Source organism: Neoarius graeffei, chromosome 20 (assembly GCF_027579695.1).
Source record: "Neoarius graeffei isolate fNeoGra1 chromosome 20, fNeoGra1.pri, whole genome shotgun sequence".
In the NCBI taxonomy this organism is placed as follows: Eukaryota; Metazoa; Chordata; class Actinopteri; order Siluriformes; family Ariidae; genus Neoarius; species Neoarius graeffei.
This window is the reverse complement of record NC_083588.1, coordinates 24434931-24455673: the sequence shown is the minus strand read 5'-3', so window position 1 is coordinate 24455673 and position 20743 is coordinate 24434931. Positions and strand designations below refer to the sequence as shown.

At 41.5% G+C, this 20743-nt stretch overlaps 1 protein-coding gene across 2 annotated transcripts in view; it reads left to right on the top strand.

The window, feature by feature from the left end:
* Positions 1-20743, top strand: part of glis2b (GLIS family zinc finger 2b) — a 212069-nt gene that overhangs the window by 11194 nt on the left and 180132 nt on the right. Inside the window, exon 1 of one of the 2 annotated variants that reach the window (XM_060901420.1) lies at positions 13425-13505. The exons of the other annotated variant lie outside the window; for it this stretch is intronic. Coding sequence (XP_060757403.1) covers positions 13484-13505 — 22 coding nt within the window. The 5' untranslated portion in view covers positions 13425-13483. Of the gene's footprint in view, positions 1-13424; positions 13506-20743 lie in introns of those variants that run through there. 2 annotated transcript variants of the gene reach the window in all.

Here is a 20743-nt window from a genome sequence, read left to right as displayed (position 1 = left end):
TGTTTTGTTTATTTTGACCCCCCCCCCCAAAAAAAAAAAACAAAAAAAAAAAAACATTTAATGGAGTAAAGCATCAAATAATATGCTGTTGTATTGCTTTGAGTGCAATACAGGTCAAATGTTATTTACAGATCATTGTTTTCCATTTTAATTTCAACATACCAGCTCAACTTTTTCCTGATTTAGGGTTGTATGTAATGACCTGAATCCCATAGACTGCATTTCTGGAAACTGAAAAAGCATGAGCAAGGAGGCCCACAAACCTGACTTGGGTACATCAGTTCTGTCAGGAGAAATGAGCAACACTTCTGGGGAAAATATAAGCTTGTGGAAGGCTACTCTAAGAATTTGATTCAAGTTCAAACAATTTAACGGCAATATGATCAAAGTGTATGTAAACACTTGACCCATTGAAAATCTAGTGTAGCAAATAAAGGCTAAAATAAATCTCTTTTCAAATGACCTCTTATGGAAATAAAATAGGACATTTTCTCGTATGAACTGAAGACAATGTTTGGCGAATCATGTCCAGACATGGTCTAGAGTTGCCCTTTCATACATGTAGCACACAACAGGAGATTGTCCATGTCAGATGTGTTCTCTCCTACTGGAAATGCTCGGTTTGGTTTAGGTCAGGGGTGGCACCTGGGTAGAATGTACAGAAGGCAGGACATGATGCAAAAAGTATGCTGCAGAAATCATAGTGGTTTTAATACAGCACATCAAAAATGGCGGCTGAGGCTACAAACTCATAATGACTGTTTTTGCGTTGATGTTAATACATGTATGTGCGCGTATCTGCAATATCAACGAAGATGTGGAAAACAATATACAGGCTGGGCATTCTTTACCCTTGGATGTTTGTATTCTCCCAGTTTCACACCAGTTGCATGATAGAAAAGTCATCAACCCACCCACATGCTTGCTGTGAATTCTGTGGACAATGACCTGCTCTGTTCACACATGGATTCAATTGGACATTACGCTGACTTTGTACTTGGAAGCTGGCAGAGTAAAGTCTATTTTAATGTCTGGTCCAACTGATTCGGACATTTGCGTTCTCATATACAGCTCCTTGGAATAATATGTAGATAAGTTCAGGATTACAGTGTATGTCTGAAAATGGTAATAAAACAGGACATGTCTGGTAATACGGAATCTGTGGAGTTGTGAAAATGAGTTTGTGTCTTTAGCTTGGGTGTATGTAGACCTTTTGGTTTTAACCTTTTTTTCTTTATTGAAAACCTCTTAATCTTACGTACTGAACAGTTTTCTGACATTTAAATACACTTTCACGTTTCAAGTGAAATAATAGTATCTTTATTCAGCATTTTAATACATAGGCTCATTTTTAAGGTTAGAAGTCCAGTATGCTTACTGTGTGCTGCTAAAGGGAGTGTATCTGGACAGACAAAACTCCGGATGGTAGAATCAGAGCTGATATGAGAACAGAGAAGTCTGAGTCACACACTATTCAGGGCCAAACCAGACCCTCCTTAGCTGGGCCCAGACCATACATTCTTCTTCAGTTAAACACTAACCACTAATCACAGTGTGGCCTTACAGTTTTCTCCTGGAACGGCTGGTCCTCCTCCTCCTCCTCCTTGTTGCATCCACCATATACCAACCACACACCAATCAAGAACTACCCTTTTCCTGTACCCAAGCACCTTGTTGGAACTCCATAATCTGTGGCTCACACCAACCATCCACACTTCTTCTACTATTTGGGCTGGGGCTGTGGTAACTTGGTCCAAAATAAATACAGACAGGCAGGGCTAAAAATTAACTTCAGTGCTTGGTTGCCACTTGGGCCAGTATTCTTGAATTCTTAGTAGCCCAGGCCAAAATAAAGTGGCCCTTAAATTTTCTCTAGTTGAACACAAAAAGTTAAACCCAATTTTACTTGAATAACACCTTAGTGTTTAACGTATGCCCCCAGAAATGGATTAATCAACATTCATTCTGTGTAACTGTTTGGATATTGTACATTATTCAAACATTTAGTTATTTAGCTGATGTTTTTATTCAAAGCGACTAACAATAAGTGCAGGTAGCCAAGAGAATCCAAGAGCAACCAGTGCTGAAGTACTAGTGTAAACAAATAGCCTACAAATACCATCCAATATCTGGAATGATCAGGATAGTTAAAAAGTTGAAACTTGGATAAATACATAGACAAGGAATTATTTAAGCATGGTATGTTTGTTTCCAAAGTTTGACAGCATTTGCATCTGCATTAAAATGGTTAGCCTGTGCTTCTCTGACCTTGCTTCTTGAGCCTATACAAGAGACATCACAGTATAGTAGGCTGGTAGAGTTCTATTAGACTAGAGCTAGGTGCTTATGATTAATATGGTTACAGTCATGGTTATGGTATTTGGCAGATGTTTTTGTTCAAAGCAACTTATAATATATGAACACTACATTATTAGTAAACCAATACAGTCGCTCTGCTCTGACACAGCCTACCTTCCAGATGACCGCTGCGACGTGACTTCAGGATTTCCCTGTTTTTGCTCTGGCTAGGCTCAACCTCAGCCTTTAAGCAAACAAACTTGCCCTCTCTTTGACACGTAATTTTGCCAGTTTTATTACTGTGTAGATAATTGTATGCCTCCATGCTTTTGTAGTTCCTTAGCTCCTCAACATCAATGCCCTCACTAAGAATAAAATAATTGACAGTGTCAGTGTAGCTGATGTCGGGCCACAACTTCATGTCATCTATCCATTCTATGAGGGTAGACAGATGGGGCACTTTGATCGTATTATTCCCAGAGCACATCAGAAAATCAGACCCGTGTAACCATCTTTTAGCCATCCTACATAGCATGGCTAAAACGTTTGCATTCGTTACAAACATCAACACAGCGGAGTGGAAGAAAGATCCCGGCTTCCGCTATGACTCAGCAATGAATCATGGGAAAGGTCAGCGTTCGGGAAAGTTGTGTGCTGTGTCCGAAATCCCTCACTCATTCACTACTCCCTACTCTCTATGTAGGGAATTCTATATAGAGGCCTATATAGTGAGCTCATTGGTAAAAATGGGGGGTGGAACCCCAGCAAAACAACCACTAGTCTGCCGCACTATTTACGTCATTACTGTTGCACAATTAAAACGTGCCAGATCAGTTGGCTGGTGGGTCTCATCTCATCTCATTATCTCTAGCCGCTTTATCCTTCTACAGGGTTGCAGGCAAGCTGGAGCCTATCCCAGCTGACTACGGGCGAAAGGCGGGGTACACCCTGGACAAGTCGCCAGGTCATCACAGGGCTGGCTGGTGGGTTTTCAAAATAATACATGCATATATTTTTGTGATAAATACATATTATACTGAGCGTATTTCACATTAATAAATACAAAGTTCTTTGTGTCTGCTGCATCTTTCAGTTTTTTTAAATCAAGGCTGAATACTTTCTTCTTTGCCACTGCCTTTTATTAAATCAAATTTGAGGCTTTTGATAAAATTCCTTGCTCTGTGCTGTAACTTTTATTTTTGTATTTTATCTCTCATTTTAACTTTTCTATTCTCTTACTATTTTTAATTGTACTTGAATGTCTGTTTTATAATGTTACTTCCTCTGTCCATTCACCCCCAGCACACTACAATATTATTGCCATTTTCACGCCACAACTTATAAATTTGTCTCGTGCCCATTATCATAAGGAAAAACAAACTACTGCTATATTCCATCTAAAATACTTAATGGTCCATATGAAACAGCTTTTACGGGTTTTCTTTCAGCATGACCACAATACATGATCAGGGTTTTAATTAGTCTGGAAAACAACAGATGTGAAAAGTAACCAGGGGGGCGCCCCCCCAGCTGAAAACGAATTTCGCAATTTCTAACAGCCAATCGTTAGCTCTCCATGGTCCATCTGAAATAGAAATTCAACAGTCATTCCTGGGTCTTATGGCAATTACAGTTCGTATGCCACAAAGCCCAATCAAGATTTGGGAAATCAGAACATAACACGAACGCTTGCAGAATGAAGAAATCGAATGTATAACATGCAACATAGCAGTAACTTTTAAAATGTAAACTGGGCAGGGTTCTCTAATTTTCAAAAATAAAAGGTGGTGGAGGGGGTGGGGCCCGGGGGGGGAGCCAGGGGGATGACGTCCCCCTGAAGCTGACGGACTTTGGGCTTTTTTGACAGTGAAACTGGCCAATGAATGGATAGGAAATGCTAAATCATTGTGAAAATCATTTTACAAAAAATTAACACATTCTTACTGTACATGTGAGGCTCATTTGACATTTCAGTTGAGACTGATGCACCTGTCGCGCATCCCTTAATTATATTTTTTTCTGTATGTGAAAAATAAATGAACTTCCATGCATAAAAAAATACCCAATTACAATAAATGCATACATTTTTTACAATACACACAATGTTAATTGGGTGAAACCACTCCAATCCATGCACGAGCTGGTGTGCATGCCCCAGACTGGCACTACAAAGCCACCCCGGCCTCCGTAGTTCGGGTCCTTTGACCCAGGAACCCAGAAGTCCTGCAGTAAACAACCACAGGGAAGCAACGGAAAATGTAGCTGTTGCCTACACGATCACAGATGCGTAAAATAAAAGACCTGAACTTAACTTGTGTGTGTACTGTTATATGATTACTGTAACTTTATGGTCAGAAAAGATGATAGATAAGCGTAACCGTTGTATAATAATGCTACAAACACTCGCAGAGTTATTTAGCCGCTGGCTAGTTATTTTGGCCAGTTCAGGTAGCTCCGTATGCAATCGTTTAATGGTCTTCTGCGTGTTAGTTACAAAATTATAATAAAGCGAATACTTTACGATTTATTTGGTGTATACTGATGAAATTTATTATTATCATTTATCTATTTATTTATTTTTTTGGCCAAGGGAAGGGTGGAGGGCCAGAATTATAACGTGACGGCCACTTTAAGGGCGTATTCACACCTACGTTGTTTGGTCCGGACCAAACGAACCAAATTTCCCTTGGTCCGGACCTTTTGGGTTGGTCTGAATACAAACCACCGAACTCTGGTCCAGACCAAACAAGCGGACCGAGACCGAGCTGCAAGGTCGGACTCGGTCCGGACCAAAGGAACCCTGGTGCGGATCTTTTGGAGGTGTGAAAACAGACCGGACCTAATCCGACTGTTTTGCTTTTTTGTACCTCGGAAGCTTCCGTTGTTTGTCGAGCATTATGGGAAACAGAGTCTTGACACTCCACCGCAAAGTGCAAACACTGTTTCGGTTGTCAAGGGAACCTTACAACAGTCGTTCAGTCACCAGTGGTAGGCGAGTACAAAAAATGAGTAGGGGGCAAATGTGGGCCGAGGAAGAAACACATACCCTTGTGGATATATGGGCAGATGTCCACATATCTGAGCTTTTGGAGAGAACACACAAAAATGCCGACGTGTTTGCTGTATTCAGTGAGAAAATGAAGGAGAAGGGGTTCACGCGCTCCCCAGAACAATGTCGGCTAAAAGTGAAGAAACTCCGTCAGACCTACATTAAAATCAGGGACATTCTTTCAAAAAGTGGCGGTACTAGCGACGCAAAAAAGAAATTCATCTATTACGATGACCTGGATACTATTCTGGGGTCAAAATATAATTGAGACGTGGCTTTGTTGACAGATTTTGGTCCGCTTACTAAAATGTACAGTGTGAAAGCGAACCGCACCAAAATGAAAAAATAAAAAAACATTTGGTTCGGACCAAAGCAAGTGAACTATCAAACTATCCTGGTCTGAATACACCCTAAAAGCGCCCGTGGAGAACACTGCTGGGCATTTTCCGCGAGACTTACCATTTTTTTCTGTGAAGCCGAAATCGAATAGTATTCGTTTTCGTTTTTTCGCGGTCATAATCATGTTATACCCTACAGGTTAGAGTCACCGTCTTACCATGTGGGAACCATATGATATGCTATAATATGCGCTAAATGATTGGACGATATAAGAAGGACTAGCCAATCGGTTCCCACCTTTTATCTAGTCACATGTACACGGCCTTAGCAACCAAACGGTGCGCAAGTAACGGCGTTCCTTATCAAATAAGTCCGACGAGAAAGTTCAAACAATTACGGGAAAATTGCATTTGGCTGAAAAACAACCGATTCAGACATCATTACAACCGATGATTTCGATCGGCAATCGGTTACTAATGAAAACCCTGCATGATGGTATATTTTGCTTGCTTAGTGACCATTGGTTGTACACTATTTTTCATGATGCATTGTGGGATACTAGGATTCCACTATATAGGGTGTAATAATTCTCACGATACATTCAGACAGCACTACAAAATGGCGAACTCACTACAGTGGTGCTTGAAAGTTTGTGAACCTTTTTAGAATTTTCCATATTTCTGCATAAATATGGCCTAAAACATCAGATTTTCACAAGTCCTAAAAGTAGATAAACAGAACCCAGTTAAACAAATGAGACAAAAATATTATACTTGGTAATTTATTTATTGAGGAAAATGATCCAATATTACATGTGTGTGGCAAAAGTATGTGAACCTCTAGGATTAGCAGTTAATTTGAAGGTGAAATTGGAGTCAGGTGTTTTCAATCAATGGGATGACAATCAGGTGTGAGTGGGCACCCTGTTTTATTTAAAGAACAGAGATCTATCAAAGTCTGATCTTCACAACACGTTTGTGGAAGTGTATCATGGCATGAACAAAGATTTCTGAGGACCTCAGAAAAAGCTTTGTTGATTCTCATCAGGCTGGAAAAGGTTACAAAACCATCTCTAAAGACTTTGAACTCCACCAATCCACAGTCAGACAGATTGTGTAGAAATGGAGGAAATTCAAGACCACTGTTATCCTCCCCAGAAGTGGTCGACCAACAAAGATTACTCCAAGAGCAAAGCGTGTAATAGTTGTCGAGGTCACAAAGGACCCCAAGGTAACTTCTAAGCAACTGAAGGCTTCTCTCAAATTGGCTAATGTGAATGTTCATGAGTCCAGCATCAGGAGAACACTGAACAACAATGGTGTGCATGGCAGGGTTGCAAGGAGAAAGCCACTGCTCTCCAAAAACGAACATTGCTGCTCATCTGTAATTTGCTAAAGATCACATGGACAAGCCAGAAGGCTATTGGAAAAATGTTTTGTGGACGGATGAGACCAAAATATAACTTTTTGGTTTAAATGAGAAGCGTTATGTTTGGAGAAAGGAAAACACTGCATTCCAGTATAAGAACCTTATCCCATCTGTGAAATATGGCGGTGGTAGTATCATGGTTTGGGCCTGTTTTGCTGGGCCAGGACGGTTTGCCATCATTGATGAAATAACGAATTCTGAATTATACCAGCGAATTCTAAAGGAAAATGTCAGGACATCTGTCCATGAACTGAATCTCAAGAGAAGGTGGGTCATCAGGCCTAGAAATTCATATATTTTTTTCACCAGCCAGCCGGACTAGTTACCTTCCAAAGTAACTAGCCAAACAGAAAATCAACTAGCCAAAATTTGTTCATGTATGAATTTTACTTCTGTCAAAAATAACGCAAAAGAGAGTAGTTACCATTGTTCATGACTAATGTGCATTTATTTCAAGACCTGAGTATTTTGATACTGTTGTTAAATACATAAATGAGAACAACACAGAGCACCATAATATCAACAAATAATAATATATTGGAAAACTTGGCAACTTGGTGTATGATTATTGAAAACAAATATACTTATTCTCATGACTATAGCACCCAAAATATGTCCAACATGCTTTCTGTATTTAACCCTTTATGAGAGAGAAAGCATTAGGAGCCTCATATTGACTAGGAATCAACTTGAAAAAAGTTAATTATTCCATAAAAATTGTAGTGCAGCCAAGGCCTACCCTGCTCCCACGTTTGCTTACAAGTCCTTTAGCCTTGGTCACAACCGGCCATACGTGCTCCTATGGCCGGTCTACGTGCAAAAAACGTATGTGACGTGCTGATTTTCGAGCCGTAGACTGGCCGCAGACCGGCCGCAGAGGTTCTTTGTCATGTTAAACAAACTCTACGGGCGCTTACGTTTTTTTCAGGTTGCAAGACAAACTTACGGCCAACGTGCGTCTTTCTCCACGAACAAAAAAAAAAACGCAGCGATTTGGGAAACGCCAAAAATCGCACGGCCAAAAAATCGTACGTCCGGTTGTGACCTAGGCTTTTGTCGTTTCTCCTCTTCAGACCGAGGTCGCTTTGTCCCCGTCTCTGGTGGTTTCTGTACACCTTTCAGAAAATTCCACATCACAACGTAGCTTTGGCAGATGTAGATGTAAATAGCAACAAAAACACGTGTTTAAATGGGCGATAATGTGGCCACATCTATTGAATTTGATAGCGTGATGTGGCAGCGGGGGCGTGGCCAAGCGGCGGTCTGTGAATGGAGGGCAGAGTCAAGGAAGGTAAGTGGTGGAATCATTGCACCTGGGGATTAACCTGTTTGTGTGTCTTCCCCAGTGACTGCGCCCTTTAAAAGGAGAGGAGAGCAGAGAAAGGGAGCTCTCCCCAACCAGAATGTGTGCGCGCGCGCGGCTGGGAAGTGATAAAAGGCTGAAAAGCTAGTAAATAGTTCATTGAGAACTCAGTTCTGGCCTGCCGTGCTTCTGTGCTCCACCCACCTGGTCCAATATTACATGTGATTACCGCGATATTCAACGAGATGCGTTATATGCATGCACAGTAGTGAAAAAACCGACAGCCTGACTCGTACACGATATGATTCAGAATTCTTTGGTAGTTTCCGTCCTGCCGATAAACACATCGATTAACACAGACACGGCCTATGCTTAATATGTGGCGGCTTTAGTTGACGGTGTGTCTGAATCTTCGCTTCGTATAATTTTTTATTTTCAACTAGCCAGCCGGGCTGGCTAGTGACAGGAATTACCCGCCAAATGAAAAATTAAGTCACCTCGGGTGACCGGACCACCGCGAATTTCAAGCCCTGGGTCATGCAGCAAGACAACGACCCTAAGCACACAAGTCGTTCTACCAAAGAATGGTTAAAGAAGAATAAAGTTAATATTTTGGAATGGCCAAGTCAAATTAATGACCTTAATCCAATCGAAATGTTGTGGAAGGACCTGAAGCGAGCAGTTCATGTAAGGAAACCCACCAACATCCCAGAGTTGAAGCTGTTCTGTACGGAGGAATGGGCTAAAATTCCTCCAAGCTGGTGTGCAGGACTGATCAACAGTTACCGGAAACGTTTAGTTGCAGGGTCATTCTATGCCAAATCAACAAGAGGTTATGCTCGAACATCTCAGATTTCAATGAAATTTGGAGGGCTCAGAGATACTATTAAAAGAAGTTAATCCCCAAAACATGAGCTTCCTATCACCAATAGTTTCAGAGATACAGGCATTTGAATTTTTCGATTTTTTTTGTTTTTTGCTCAAAACATATACATATTTCAAAGTGCAATATAATCTTTATTATGCAAGATAGAAACCTAAAATTTTGCACAGAGAGACTCAATGTCTTGTACTACAAGCTTCAACTTAGAATTTCAATGGTCATTGTATATTAGATGGTGATTTTTAACAAGGAAATTAAAAAACAAATTTGCATTTTTTGCATTTTTAACTCATTCTGGAAGCTTGCCTGTGGCAGTAATGCTTAAACTAAGAATGTTATTCAAATCTACACAGAAATATCTACCAATTTCAGTTTTACCAAGTCTCCACTATTCCTAGTTTGTCTGTAATAGGGTTTTGAAATTCACCGATTTCTAAAACATGCCATTTTCAGTAGCAAGAAATCCAATGTGGGATAGCAGTTAGGAACTTGTAAATTTTTTTCAGTAATCCCCAAGACCCATATTTTATATTTCCAAATTTTTGTTCTGTGTCTCAAGTATTTTTAAACTACAGGGGTTTAAAAGATCCATTTTCACCAAATTCGAATTTTTGATATATTTTCATATAACTGATATTTGAGGGTTAATAAATGCTTCAATAAGGCTCAAGTAGGTTAGGAGACATGTTTCTTCCTCAGTTTTAAATAAAATTTCAATTAATGCTCAGTATTAATTATTTGTAAATTGATTTTAATCTAAGACTGTGTAACATTAGCAATCAATGACCAGCTATTGTGTATCAGTCAACAGCCAGCCTTATCAATATCAACACAGCACAATAGGTGACCTTTGATACCAGAACAGATGGCTCATATCTTATAGTTTTAGAGTCTGTAAACTGCATACTTGTTCAAATAACATTATATTGCTTGGATTATATTAAATACATTGTAATACAGAGCACTGAGAAAATTTACCAATGTTATTAACTGAATGTGTTTCTTTGCAAGGATTGGATATTTTGAATAGTTGACTAGGGAATTTAATTGTAGTTGCTTTCAATTTGAGATCAGTATAAATTAGTTTGTTCTTAGACATCTAGAAATGGCTGAACTTCCTCCCTGTTCTCTAGGAATTGGACTAAAGTAAAGGGGTGTTCACACGGCAACTTTTACTCCGGTGTAGCACCGGGGCTGCCCCGGTAGAGCGTTCACACGGTACAAAGTTATAGCGGTGTAGCCCCTGAAAGCTGCTTAAACCGGTGCAAATCTAACCCTGCTCGGGAGGTGGTTTAAGAAATTTACTCCGGAGTAAATGCTAGTTTGCGGGGCAGCACCGATATAAAATGGGACGTCTGAACGCTACAGGGGCAGACTCGCTACGCGTGAGGAGAGTTGATTACATACGGGCATTGCATAACTTGCATCCTGGTATTTTGCGCTTCCAAAATGGCGAATATCAACAACAACAGAACTGCGTGTCTTCCAGTGTTGCCAGATTTGGCAGTTTTAAGTGCATTTTGACGGATTTGAACATATTTTGGGATGGAAAACGTCAGCAATATCTGGCAACACTGGTGTCTTCATCCACGTTGTTTTCCCGGCGCTTGGTGATGCCATGACAACCGGGAAAAAGAAGTACAGTTTCACGCATGCGCATATTTCATTTCCGCATTATTACTATCGGAAATGATAGTAATAATGATAGGAAATGATAGTAATAAAAGGAAATATCAAAACTTTATTACTATCAAAGGAAATGATAGTAATAGTTTTTGCTACTATAACACGGTCGCAGAAACTGCCGTGTGACCGCAAGTGGGGCTGCACCGGTGCTAACACGCTTCTCTCTAGTAAGCAGGGTTGTGACGTGTGAACGCTGCGCAAAATTTACATCGGTGTAAGATATATCGCAACAAAATACATCGGTGCAGCATCGATGCAAATATGTGCCGTGTGAACACCCTAAAAGATTCTGACTGCCATAAACTAACATACAACAGAAATTGTAAGTTAAATACACTCTCTCAGTATAGTTTGGAGCGTATTGTATTGTATGAATAACCCGGAAGAAGTAGGAATGGTTCATTGCGCATGCGCATTATATTTGTATCGATACAGAACCGCTTCATCTGTCCACACTACAGCGAAGCGCTACAGTACCGATACTGTACCGGTACGAAACCCATACATTTGTGGCATATCTGCAAAGAATCTCAGTCATCCAGGTACATAGCAATCCGTGGTTGGTTGAAGAGAGCAACTGGACCTGCCCGAAGACTCCCGAAAACGCCTCGCCTCTCATCCCAAAGGCCTCCCCAGTTCTGTCTGACTAACAGGGAGCATCCAGTATTCATCCTCTCATGGATCACCATAAAATCCGAATCAGAATGCCGATGGCTGCATTGCAGGTGGCTGATAAAAGATGTCATAGACAATGCAGACATTTAGCGTTTTCAGGAGTCTTCGGGCAGGTCCAGTTGCTCTCTTCAACCAACCACGGATTGCTATGTACCTGGATGACTGAGATTCTTCGCAGATATGTTTCTGCGCACTTTGGGATGGGATCCCTTCGACTGGTGCGGGAGTATGAGAGGACTTCCAGAAAACTGGCAGACATCTTAGCCAGAGAGGATTGTTCATTTCTGTCAACCTGGAACGACCATCACTGAACAGAGGTGGGTGTCTATGACATCTTTTATCAGCCACCTACAATGCAGCCATCGGCATTCTGATTCTGATTCTATGGTGATCCATGAGAGGATGAATACTGGATGCTCCCTGTTAGTCAGACAGAACTGGGGAGGCCTTTGGGATGAGAGGCGAGGCGTTTTCGGGAGTCTTCGGGCAGGTCCAGTTGCTCTCTTCAACCAACCACGGATTGCTATGTACCTGGATGACTGAGATTCTTTGCAGATATGCCACAAATGTATGGGTTTCGTACCGGTACAGTATCGGTACTGTAGCGCTTCGCTGTAGTGTGGACAGATGAAGCGGTTCTGTATCGATACAAATATAATGCGCATGCGCAATGAACCATTCCTACTTCTTCCGGGTTATTCATACAATACAATACGCATGTGCTTTCCAGCTGTAAATAAAACGTCAAAATGGCTCAAAACGACTGTGGAGCTACATGGAGCAAAGACGAAGTTATGTGTTTGTTGGAGCTTTGGGGAGACGAGCGATGCCAGGAACAGTTGGAACAGGAGATTCGTTTTCTTTGTTTCTTTCTCAACTGCCTCGCGCGTTTTATACGATTCGACTGAATAAATGACCACCAGAAATACAGACTGTACATTGACAACAAAAAGCACACACGTTGTTTCATCCGCCATATTCTTGGAAGGAAGTTACTCGGTAACCACGGAAACATTTCGCGCACGCGCATTTCAACTACCGTGAAATTAAACCGCAAACATTTCTCGCTAGTGTGGACAGATGCACTAAACTGTACCGGTATACTTTGTATCGATACAGTTATACCACTATCGTACCGGTATATATGTGAATACAGCTTTAATTTCCTCTCTTTCTCCTTCCCTTCTTTAGTTGAAGTCTTTTCTCCTTTCTGTGTTTTGGAGGAGGAGATATCTCAAACAGAAGGCCACAGCCAGGGAAAACCTCAATAGAAATTAAGAAAGAACAGGAAACAAGACATAATTAAGTGCCCATGTCAAGAGATGTTTATGTGTGAGTAGTATATATGGCTCCAGATGGCTGCATCGCCATGATTTGTTTTGAATTTCAGAGCAGTCCATAGTGTACTGTACCAAAAGCTCCAGCACTTAAAACGGAGGCACAGCTGTTTCACATTATTATTTACTTGCATGGCCAACACCCTGGATTCTCCAGAATTACCCACAATAGTTCAGCCCAACTACAATGAACAAGCAAAGACGTACATGTGTGGGTGGGTAAGAAAAGGAGAGAGGGAGGGAATAAGGGAGGCTTTTAAGCAACAGAAATAACAGAAATGAAGCCGTCTCAAGTCTGGGCCTGGGCTCGGTGCTATGTCTGGGCAAATCCATTCATGTCAGTAAAGCTGCAAGTCTGTGAGCCCTGAGCTCCCTCCCTCTTTCCATGACCACCTATTCCCAAAAGTTGCAGTGCATCAGGATGTGAGCAGGCCTTTTTGGTGGGGGGAACCTGGATTAGCTGTAGAGGCAGAGGTTCTGTCCTTATGAAGGCATCACAGGAAACTGGTAACTTCTAAATAATTCCTTATTTCTAATTTTAATAGCTTGAGCTTTTTAGGTATAAATTCATTCAAGTAATTTAATTATAAAATTACTACATTTAAATTAATACACAATTCTGCACTGTTTTCAGTTAAATGCACACATCTAGAATTTAAAGAACGTTAAATAAAGAAAGAAAGAAAAGGATTTCACTATAAAGGCTTATGGGTGACACTGGGGCTCTTTATTCGTCACACGCACACTCAAGCACAGACTTAAGCACAGTGAAATTTAACCCATCTGAAGCAGTGAACACACACATGCACGCGCGCACACACAAGTGAGCAATGAGAACCAGGCTTGTAGTACTCAAGTCCGACTTGTGACTCGACTCGGACTTGAGCACTGATGACTTGGGACTCGGATTCGTGCATTAACTGCATTAGGACTCGGAAAATGGAGACTAGGACTCGGATTTTTTTCTTTAACATGCCATAATCATTTGGCATAAGATAGTTATAGCTACGTTAATTTTGTACTAATTTCATGCAAGAGTGTCACACTTGTGTTCCTTGGTGCGTGCATCAGATAGATAGACTCTTGGGTGTGCTCTGGACAGTGCGTGCACCAAGCGGACTCTCGTGCGTGTGCCGGGAAACGACTCGCACCTGCACAGGATTAAGGCGCAATCAGCATGCCTACATAAACTGTGAAAACGCACTTTGCAAAATATTGAGTTGCGTTGCTGACACATTACCGAGCCTTATTTACTTGTTTGGTTTCCTGATTTCTAGTTTCTCATCTTTGATTCTGCCGAGTCTACGATGGCCTGTTTTGTGCCTCGCTTGACCTATTGCCTTGTTTTACGATTTTGCCTGCCATTCTGGATTGTTTACCTGTCTTCACTTGTATTCATAAACGCACCTTCTGCACTTACATCTGTCTCCCAACCATCTCTGACAGAATACTTTACACTCCCTGACAAGGAGATTGCACCTGTTCATACGTCATGTTCAGGAACAAACTAATGTTAATGGGGCTAAAACAGCCACCGTCAAGTTGGAGTCTTGGACTCGACTTGGATCAATTGTGGACTCTACTCTGAATTTTTTTTTAATGACTTGACTCTGACTTGAACACTGGGGACTCAAGACTGGACTCGAACTCAAGGTTTAGTGACTTGACTACAACACTGATGAGCATACACACATGCCTAGAGCAGTGGGCAGCTATGCTACAGCGCCCGGGGAGCAACTGGGGGTTAGGTGCCTTGCTCAAGGGCACTTCAGCCCAACCTCATGCCAAGGCTGCCCCATGTTAACATAACCGCATGTCTTTTGAACTGTAGTTCCAAACCAGAGGAAACCCACGCAGACACGGGGAGAACATGCAAACTCCACACAGAAAGCCCCCCCCCGGCAGCCTCTGGGCTCGAACTCAGAACCTTCTTGCTGTGAGGTGACAGTGCTAACCATGACACCACCCTGCCGCTTAGTGAGCAAGCTAGGGCTGGGTACAGAAAATTGTTACTAGAGAAGCACTGAAGGAAATATTTCAGTACTGCCAAGTACTGAAAGAGCATGAACAATTCAGCAATTTTTTTGATACTTCAAATTTCATACTTTAGTATAAGAATAACGTTATAATGGATACATCATAATAAGAACATATTTTAACATATTTTTAAAAAGAAAAAGAAGACAAAATAGGCAAACGACTTCCAGGTCTGTGGCCCCTTGATGATAGAGAGCGAAAAGAAATCATAAATTTGTCGCAGAAGTGTGCATGTGGATTGTAGAAGTAGATGTTCCCAGTGAAATAAAAGCCTTATCCTTGTAGGTACAAAGGGAAATATGCCAAGACTGATTTTAATCAAACATTTCATCTCAGAGAAGAAAATTGCAGAGATTTTAACTACATGAAGAGCAGCACTACTCCTGGGTCCCCCCCTCGTACTTTGTGTGAATGTTAATGAATACCAATCGCTGTAAATTACCAAGCACATGCATGGCATAGCTGATTTTGCATGTAATGACACCCACAAAACTCCATACAAGTTCAAGTGCACAGCTAGCTGTGCACACACAAAAATCAGGGTAAATCCTGAAGGGAAAGAAGAAAAAAAGTATACTCATTATAATATACCTTTATTGGCATACTCATTAGTATGCTAATAAAATATTTAATAATATATTAATAATAACGAACTAAATTTGTCAGCTGAGGCTTTCATTTACAGCTTGAGTATGTGTAGACAGACCAGACTATACAGTGGCCATAATTTCTTCTGCCATAATTGAATGATTTAGTTTTATGTGTCTTCATTTATGGGTTTGTATCAAATCAAATCAAGTTTATTTGTACAGCGCTTTTAACAATAAACATTGTCGCAAAGCAGCTTTACAGAATTTGAACGACTTAAAACATGAGCTAATTTTATCCCTAATCTATCCCCAATGAGCAAGCCTGTGGCGACGGTGGCAAGGAAAAACTCCCTCAGACGACATGAGGAAGAAACCTCGAGAGGAACCAGACTCAAAAGGGAACCCATCCTCATTTGGGCAACAACAGACAGCCTGACTATAATATTAACAGTTTTAACAGGTATAACCCTCAACTGTCCTCATGGGGCCGTCCTTCACAGGAGTGGGGCGATAAAACTCCGACCAGACACAGGGCACCAGGATGGATCAAGCAGGTCCGAGGGGCAGAAGAGGCCAGCATCTCAATCCCAGGATCAACATGTAACTCAGAGGGACAGATGGGGGGGAAGAGAGAGAGAGAAAGAAAACACGTTGTTAGGTATGCCCTAAAAATGACAAGTATTAAATCTGTGTGGTAGGCTCGCAGAGACGAGAGTCTTTACATCAGGCATAACACACAATGGCATGTTAATATGGTAAAAAATATATCATGACCTGCTCTGGCTGGATGCTTGATTGGGTGATGGGAGCACACTCCTCAGCAATGATGAGATGCAGATGGGACCCTTAGGCCTGGCCAAGACAATTCAGTTACATTTCACCTGGTCTGGGACATGCGACAGAATGTCTGACGGCCGATTCCCTGCAGGCTACGATAGCCAGTCGAGGTCCCCACCGTCTCCACCAAAAGATTTCCTGTTGACTCCATGTAACTCAGAGGGACAGATTTGGGGTGGGGGGGAGAGAAAGAAAACACAGGTGGTTAGGTATGCCCAATGTCACCTGAATAAGTAGGAACAGTATACATATTGCACCGAGTACAAGCAGGGACTCCGGCAACTAACTATGACAGCATAACTAAAAGGAGAGAGCCAGAAGGTAACACAGGCATGAGGGAGCCCCGGGACATAAAGCAGCCAGCCACTACACCGTCAACAAACTCGAGTGAGCAAGCGAGTGGGGACTGACAGCATCCATACATCCCAGTTTACCAAAACACTCTATGTCTGAGGACCCTCCAGATCTACTCCTTTACCTCATAAACACCATTAACAAAAGGCTTGACTAAACAGATATGTTTTCAGCCTAGACTTAAATGCTGAGACTGTGTCTGATTCCCGAACATTACTTGGAAGGCTGTTCCATAACAGTGGGGCTTTGTAAGAAAAGGCTCTGCCCCCTGATGTAGCCTTCACTATACGAGGTACCAGCAGATAGCCTGCACCTTTTGATCTAAGTAGGCGTGGCGGGTCATAGAGGAGCAGAAGTTCACTCAGGTACTGTGGTGCGAGACCATTTAGTGCTTTAAAGGTCAATAGTAGTATTTTATAATCAATATGAAATTTGATTGGGAGCCAATGCAGTGTGGATAAGACAGGCGTGATGTGGTCATATTTTCTAGTTCTAGTAAGGACTCTTGCTGCGGCATTTTGAACTAACTGGAGCTTGTTTATGCACTTATTGGAACATCCAGACAGTAAGGCATTACAATAATCCAACCTGGAGGTAACGAAAGCATGGACTAGTTTTTCTGCATCATGCAATGACATTAAATTTCTTATCTTTGCAATATTTCTGAGATGAAAGAAAGCTATCCGGGTGATGTTATCAATGTGAGTTTCGAATGAAAGACTGGGGTCAATAATCACTCCGAGGTCTTTTACTGCTGCACGTGAAGAAACAGAAAGGCCATCCAGAGTTACTGTGTAATCAGAAAACTTACTTCTAGCTGTATGTGGTCCTAGCACAAGTACTTCAGTCTTGTCAGAGTTAAGCAGAAGGAAATTTATAAGCATCCAGTGTCTAATGTCCTTAACACATTCCTCAATTTTATTAAGCTGGTGTCTCTCATCAGGTTTTGCAGAGACATACAACTGTGTGTCATCAGCATAACAGTGGAAATTAATACAATGTTTACGAATAATATCCCCCAGAGGTAACATATATAGAGAAAAAAGCAGTGGACCCAAGACAGAACCTTGTGGAACACCAAACTTTACCTCGGTACGTCTAGAAATATCACCATTTATATCAACATACTGATAACGATCAGTTAGATAAGACCTGAGCCAGGAGAGGGCCATTCCCTTAACTCCCACAACATTTTCTAGTCTATCCAGAAGAATGGAATGATCAATGGTATCAAATGCTGCACTAAGGTCAAGCAACACAAGTAGCGAGACACAGCCCTGATCAGACGCCAACAGTAGGTCGTTTACTACTTTAACCAGTGCTGTCTCTGTGCTATGATGAGGTCTAAATCCTGACTGATACATTTCATGGATGTTATTCCTATGTAAATATGAGCATAACCGCTGTGCCACAGCTTTTTCAAGGATCTTGGAGATAAAGGGGAGGTTTGATATTGGCCGATAATTGGACAGCTGACAGGGATCAAGGTCAGGTTTTTTAATCAGGGGTTTGATAACTGCTAGTTTAAAGGATTTGGGTACATAGCCAATCATAAGAGAAGAATTTATTATTTTTAGAAGCGGTTCAATTACTCCAGGCATTATCTGTTTGAATAGACGTGTAGGTAAGGGATCTAGTACGCAAGTTGAGGCTTTTGATGTAGAGATTAATGGAAGTAATTCAGTTTCTTTTAGGGGAGTAAAACATTCTAACTGATGATCTGATACAGTTATATTGTTAACTACAAGGTCACTTTCATTGTCTAACCTTAAATTAGTAGTTTGAATTTTTTGTCGGATATTCTCAATTTTGTCATTAAAAAAATTCATGAAGTCGTTGCTACTACATACTGCAGGTGTGCATGTGTTGATAGTGGACTTATTCCTGGTTAATTTTGCTACAGTATTAAATACGAATCTAGGATTATTTTTGTTATCTTCTATTAGGGAGGAGAAATATGTTGATCTCGCAGCACTAAGAGCTTTTCTATACTTCAGGAAGCTCTCCTTCCAAGCTAATTTGAACACTACCAATTTTGTTTGACGCCATTTACGTTCCAATTTTCGAGTGGTCTGTTTTAATGTGCGAGTGTCATCATTATACCAGGGTGCTAATTTTTTGTCTCTGACCATTTTCCTTTTTAGAGGAGCTACATTATCTAAAGTATGGCGGAATGTTGACTCTAAGCATTCAGTTGCCTGATCAAGTTCTGCAGGGGCTGACACTGACCCAATCAAAGTTGACAGCTCTGGGAGATCATTTATAAAGCTCTGTGCAGTAGTTGACGTGAAAGTACGTTTAATACAGTAGCGTGGTGAGGTGCATATATTATTACTCAGACATATTTTGAATGAGATGAGACAATGATCTGAGATAACTTCAGACTGTGGAAGTATGACTATATTGTCTACGTTTAATCTGAATGTTAGTATTAGATCAAGGGTGTGACCACCATTATGGGTTGGTCCTATGACATTCTGCTTAATCCCGACTGAATCTAAGATGGACACAAACGCTGTTTTTAAAGGGTCTTCTGGGTTATCGAAGTGAATATTAAAATCTCCGACAACTAAAGCTTTGTCTAAGGAAATAACCAAATCTGAGATAAAATCTGCAAATTCAGAAAGAAACTCGGAATATGGCCCCGGGGCCCTGTAAATAATAAGCAATGGAATTAACTGGTTAGACTTATTTTTCGAGGCTACATACATTATATGAGTATGAAGAACTTCAAATGTATTAAATTTATAACCAGGTTTGTGTGTTACACCTAGATAATCGTTATAAATAACCGCGACGCCTCCTCCTCTGCCAGTTAGACGAGGCTGGTGTATATAACTGTATCCAGGAGGACTCGCTTCATTTAATGCTATATATTCATTTGGCTTAATCCATGTTTCTGCTAAACACAGTACATTAAACTCCTGATCAGTAATGAGTTCATTAACCATTAGCGCTTTAGATGTAAGAGATCTAATATTTAATAGCCCCACCTTTAGATCAAAGGTGCTGGCAGCAGCTGTACAGTCAGTCTGATCTAATTTTATATTCATTAGGTTACTGGAACAGACTCTCTGAAAATTTCTACCTTTTTGTTGAGCTCGGGGAACAGACACAGTCTCAATGTAGTGGGCCCTGAGTGACGACTCTGTGCAGCTAGCAGACAGTCGGTTTAGCCTGTTCGTCTGCTCCCTGGCCTTGGCTCTGGATTGTCAGAAATTAACTAGGCCTGTTCTGAGACTATGACCTATGCTGCAGGAAATGAGAGCAGCACCTTCCCGAGTGGGATGGATACCGTCCCGCCCTAACAGGCCAGCAGTGCCCTCAAAATTAGCCCAATTATCTATAAAGCCCACACTGTTTTCAGAGCACCACCTGGACAGCCAGCAGTTCAGCGACCATAACCTGCTGTAAGCTACATCGCCACGCCGCATTGGGATGGGGCCAGAGCATACTACAGCATCGGACATCGCCTTCGCTAATTTAAACACCTCTACAAAGTTACTCTTAGTAACCTCAGACTGACGAAGGCATATATCATTAGCTCCTGCATGGATAACTATCTTTGAGAACCTGTGCTTGCCTAGGACCCTAAGATTACCTGCTATGTCCGGCGCCCTGGCTCCCGGTATACACCTGACTAAAGCTGCTGGTGCCCCTAAAGGCTGAGCTAATTTCACGTGCCGTATGATAGAGTCCCCTATAACCAGAGCTCTTTCAGGTTTCTCAGTGGGTGCATCACTAAGGAGAGCAAACCTGTTCGACACGTGACGCGGAGAGGAGTGGTGCTCCCGTGGGCGAGCCTCAGCGGTAGCTTTGGCTCTACGCTTATGCCGCCGAGCCGTCACCCATTCGCCCCGCTGTAAGGGCTCTAATGCCGGAGTTGGGGGATTGCTAACTCCACCTAGGGCGTCCAGACTTTCCCTA